At 52.7% G+C, this 5,346-nt stretch overlaps 1 protein-coding gene across 9 annotated transcripts in view; it reads left to right on the top strand.

The window, feature by feature from the left end:
- Positions 1-5,346, top strand: part of PHYHD1 (phytanoyl-CoA dioxygenase domain containing 1) — a 19,865-nt gene that overhangs the window by 2,656 nt on the left and 11,863 nt on the right. For all 9 annotated transcript variants that reach the window (XM_027774007.1, XM_027774005.1, XM_014589958.2 and 6 more), the window contains one exon: positions 3,510-3,668. In XM_027774007.1, the coding sequence (XP_027629808.1) occupies positions 3,520-3,668 (149 nt within the window). In that variant the 5' untranslated portion in view covers positions 3,510-3,519. The remainder of the gene's footprint in view (positions 1-3,509; positions 3,669-5,346) is intronic.

Genomic DNA, 5,346 nt, shown 5'->3' with positions numbered 1-5,346 from the left:
AAGACAGAAAGCAAGAAATCACCCCCCAGGGGGGGTGGCCACGCCGCAATCCCTTCTCCTCCATTCTCTCGGGATCTTGGGCACGCACACTCACACGCACCTGGCATGGGTTTAAGCCACCGGGTCTGGGACTCAAACTGCAGTTAACCATATGCGAGTCCAGCAACATAGCCATTACGTCAACTGCTGGTCCCTTCTCATCTTTTAAAAAAAAAAAAGTTTATTTAAAAAAATTTCTCCTGGGGACCAGCAGGTGGCATGGTGGTTAAGGTGCTAGACAGTCCCACATGGCTGACCAGGTTTGAGTCCTGAATCTGGTAGCTTCCTTTCTCACTTCCCCTCTTTCTCTCTCTCTCTCTGTCTCTCTCTGTCAGATTAAAAAATAAATGAATGAATAAATAAAATTAAAAAAATATTTCTCCTAACCATGAGGGCCAGCAGGTAGCATAGTGGTTAAGGTGCTGGATCCCACATGGCCGACAGTGTAGTTCGAGTACGGACCCAGTGGTTTGAGGAACATACAGGGAACACGTGCACATGTGCCCAAAATCCCAAGAGGAGAGTGGAGAAGGGATTGCAGCGTGGCCATCGCCGTGGGAGATATTTTCTCACATTTCCTCTCTGTCTACCTGATGAGTACATGCACCCTCTATAAAAACTTTAACCCTGGGGGCAAGCCAGTGGCATTTTGGTTAAAGTAGCTGGCTATTTTAACCAGCTATGTGGCTGAGTTCCAGACCAGAGGCTTGGAAAACTGGGCATGTGTGAGTGCAAGCCTACCTAAGAGGAGGGAGGAATGGAGAAGGGATTATGGCATGGCCTTCCCGTTGGGGGGTGACTTCTCACTTTCCCTCTCTCTCTCGCAAGCATACACACCCTATAGCAAAAACATTTTTAAAAATAATAAAAAGTTTTTAAAAATCTAAGAATTCCTAGCAATGTGTTTACTGGATCAAGAATGCACACATTTTAGGGACCAGCCAATGGTTACGTCACTGGACTCCCACGTAGTCAAGCTCGATTTGAATCCCGGTCCCGGTGGCTTGGAACTCATGCCAGGTGCGTGTGTGCATGCCCAAAATCCCAAGAGGAGAATGGAGAAGGGATTGTGATGTGGCCGTCCTCCTGAGGGGTGATTTCTTACTGTCTGTCTCTGTGACAATGCACATGCCCTTATAGCAAAAACCTCTCTCTTTTTTTAAAAAAAGTTATTTATTTATCCATTCATTTTATTTTTTAATTTGACCAGAGTTAGACACACACAGAGAGAGAGAGGGAAAGTGAGAAAGCAAGCCACCAGGTCCAGGACTTGAACTGTGGTCGGCCATGTGGGAGTGTCCAGCGCCTTAACCACCACACCACCTGCTGGTCCCATAGCACAAATCTCTTAAAAAAAAAAAAAAAAAAGTACACACATTTTAATGTAGATGGCCCAGGTCCAGATGTAGTGGCACATGAGTGTAGTCTCAGCTCCTCAGGAGGCTGAGGTAAGAAGGTTATGAGTTCAGAGCCAGCGTAGGCAACATCGAGAGACAGTGTCTCTTAAATAAATAACACTGATTCATAAAAATAATGGGGGTGCCCCAGTTCCCAAGGAGACAGTTTCCAGCTTGATACTGAGGTGGTGTTTCTGACGTGCAGAGGCCAAGACAGAGGGCCTGTGGTGAGTGTCCACGAATGTCCTCGTATCTGCTATGTGGAGGCCAAAACGAGGCACCCACCAGACCATGCGGAGGTCAGTTGCCAGGAATCGGGCACCTCACGGGGGCTTCAAGAGGTGACTTCTGAGCTGCCCGGGGAGGCTGAGGCTTCCCATGCGCGTGGCAAGTGAGTGTGCAGGTGTTCTTTCTGCCTCAGCAGCCTGGAGTCAGGACTAGAGGCAAATCAGAATAAGCCATCTGCTTCAATGCACTTGGGATAAAGCCAGCTCCTGCCTGGCCCAGGCCCTGTGCCCTCCTGCCCTCTCCCACCCCTGCCTCACTCTGCTCTGACAGTCCCCAACACTCCAGTCTCAGGGCTTGGTCTCTGCCTCCTGCCTCCCCTTACCCTACCAGGTCCCCTTGCGTGTCCCCTCCTCCGTGCTGCTGCCCTAGACCCTTCTCCTCCCAGTGTGGTTTGCATCAGAGGCTCCCCCTTCAGTGCTCACAGTCCCTCCCCCTCTCTTGCTCAGGCCATGATGGCGTATCCACCTGCGTGTGGATCCGTGCTCACAGCCCCCCCTCCCCGCACCCGGTGCAAGCCATGAAAGTGTGTCCACCTGCGTGTGGATCCGTGCTCACAGCCCCCCCTCCCCGCACCCGGTGCAAGCCATGAAAGTGTGTCCACCTGCGTGTGGATCTGTGCTCACAGCCCCCCCATTCCCCTCCCCGCACCCGGTGCAAGCCACGATGGCGTGTCCACCTGCATGTGGCTCTGTGCTTACAGCCTCCCACCCTGTGGAGAGCAGCTAATTTGCAAACATGTGATTAAAACATGTGGCCTGTAGACACATGCAGAAATGCGCTTCTGTAAGCTGCTCTAGCAGGGCTATGGAAGCATCTACATAGGAAAGCAGGACCTGCCTGTTGTTCCCACCCGGTCCTCACTTTTCTATACTTGTGTGTCTTTGTGTGTTTGTTATTGTGTCTATTTCTAATCCACAGTCTTCCCCACTCAGAGAAACGTGTACATGCCGAGCTGGGCCCGGCAGCACCCCATCCCCCGCACCTGCCCGCACTCAGCATAGGCCATGATGGCGTGTCCACCTGTGTGTAGATCTGTGCTCACAGCCCCCCCACGCCCCTCCCCATACTCGGTGCAAGCATGGAAGCATGTTCGCCTGCGCTCACAGCCTCCCCCCACCCTGCATTCAGCGCAGGCCATGATGGCATGTCGATGGCGCATCCGCCTGCATGTAGATCTGTGCTCACAGCCCCCCGCCCCTCCCCGTACTCGGTGCAAGCATGAAAGCGTGTTCGCCTGTGCTCACAACCTCCCCCCACCCTGCATTCGGCACAGGCCATGATGGTGTGTCCGCCTGTGTAGATCTGTGCTCACAGCCCCCCCCCGCCCCTCCCCATACTCGGTGCAAGCATGAAAGCGTGTTCGCCTGCACGTGGGCCTGCACTCACAGCCTCCCCCCAACTGCATTTGGTGCAGGCCGTGATGGCGTGTCACCTGTGTGCGGAGCTGGGCAACACTGGTCCCCGTCACTGGACTGGAAGTGCTGTGGCAGGCCTCATGGCTGGCAGGCTTACAAGTGCTCCTCCAGCTATAGCTGCAGTAGACCCTGGGCGACAGTCAAATGAACGGTGACCCGCCCACTGGAGGACAAAGCATGACAACCGCCCCTTCCTCCTTCCTAAGATTCCAGCAGCTGTCCCTGGGTGCCAGACACCATGCCCGGGGTGGGGACGGCAATGAGCAGGTCACTTGGTCTCCCCTTCATGTAGCTCCGGTCTGGGGGAGGGGTCAAGTGGTGGCTACAGGAGCGTCTGAGGGAGGGAGCCTGATTCTCCTTCCTGCCTCAGTTCCAGGAGGATGGGTTCCTGGTGCTGGAAGGATTCTTCTCTGCAGACGAGTGCACGGCCATGCAGCAGAGGATCGGCGAGATTGTGGCTGGGATGGATGTCCCTCCCCACCTCCGCACAGAGTTTTCCACCCAGGAAGAGGAGCAGCTTCGAGCCCAGGTGGGTTTCTGGGGCAGCTGAGGGCGGGGTCTGGTCTTGGGTGGAGGCCTCAGTCCCTAGCCAGAGCAGAGCCTTCATGGCAGGACCCTTGGGCTCCTCCTGATGACAACCAGGCCCTGAGCCCTCCGTGTAGCAGGTGCTGGGCTAAACACCTCGGGGCATCTCCCCTTCCCTCCTCACTCTGGACTTATAAGGTAGGCATTGTCCCCACCTGACAGGCGGAGAAGACAAGGCTCCAATCACTTGCTACAAACCGCATGGCAAGTGCTAGAGCCAGGATTTGAACTCGAATCTGCCCAGCACCGAGTGCATGGTGTTCACTCTTGCCTACACTGTCTCGGTAGTTCTCCCACCACGAGGCAGTGAATCTGATGGGTCTACCCATGTGAATCTTATCCCCAGAGAGACTAGGAGTTGTGTTTCCTCCTGGTGACCCAAGAGGACAATACAATTTGAGAGGGGTAAGTTGAAACTCAGCTCTCCCACTCACTTTTTTAAAAAGAATTATTAATTAATTAATTAATTAATTATTAAATTAGAATAGAGAGAGAGGGAAAGGGAAAGTGAAAAAGCAAGCCACCAGGTCCAGGACTTGAACTGCAGTCGACCGTATGGGAATCCAGCACCTTTAAGCATCATGCCACCTGCCAACCTGATTATTTATTTATTTATTTTAGAGATTTTTACTATTGGACGCATGTCCTCACAAGAGAGCTAAGAGAGACAGAGAGACAGAAAGTGAGAAATCACCCCCCAGGGGGATGGCCACACTGCAATCCCTTCTCTTCCCTTCTCCTTTCTGATATTTTGGGTACACATGCACACGCTCAGCATTAGTTTTAAACTGCCAGGCCTGAGACTCAAACCGCGGTCACCTATGTGGGCATCTAACAACGTAACCATTCCGCCATCTGCTGGTCCCTGGATTTTTAGCCTGTGTTGCAGGGTAGCCCGGCTCTGGTCCAGGCACACCCACACTAAAAACGAGGAGCTCCTGCCATCTTGTGGCCATAATGGGGATGACAACAGTCAGAAGGCTTGCATCCCAGGAAACAGGGAGAGAGATTCTGAGAAGGAAAACTGAGTGTTCTCTAAATACCTGGTCGGTTTGACTGCATGCCTGCCTTCGAGGTGACAGAAGCAGAGATGGGTCCTGCAGCCAGAGCCTGTCAGGTCACTCAATGGTTCCCAGGAATGAGGGAGGCTGAATCTTGCACCCTCCACGCTGCCTTCTGAGAATGTTCAAGAGACCAAAGGGTTGGGGGGGAAATGTGAGAAGAACGTATGTATGTATCTTGGTTTATGATGTGCATAAAGAAAAGAGCTCACAGAGCCAGTAGGTGCCGTGGTGGTTAAGGTGCTGGACTCCCACATGGCAGACCATGGTTCAAGTCCTGGACAGGCGACTTGAGACTCATGCCGAGGAAAATTTAAAAAAAGAAAAAGCAAAGAGGGACCAGCAGTTGACATAATGGCTATGTTGCTGGACTCCCATGTAGTCAACTGAAATTCGAGTCTCAGACCTGGTAGCTTAAACTTACACTGGGCGCATGTGTGTGTGTGCCCAAGATCCGAGATGAGAATGGAAGAGAAGGGATTGTGGCATGGCCATCTCCCCTAGAGGGTGATTTCTCACTTTCTGTCTCTCTGTCTCTTTCTGTCTTTCTGGCGAGGGCAC

Source organism: Tupaia chinensis, unplaced genomic scaffold (assembly GCF_000334495.1).
Source record: "Tupaia chinensis unplaced genomic scaffold, TupChi_1.0 Scaffold000394_1, whole genome shotgun sequence".
NCBI classification, from domain to species: Eukaryota; Metazoa; Chordata; class Mammalia; order Scandentia; family Tupaiidae; genus Tupaia; species Tupaia belangeri.
The sequence above is the reverse complement of the archived record's forward strand: the minus strand, read 5'-3'. Positions and strand labels throughout refer to the sequence as shown.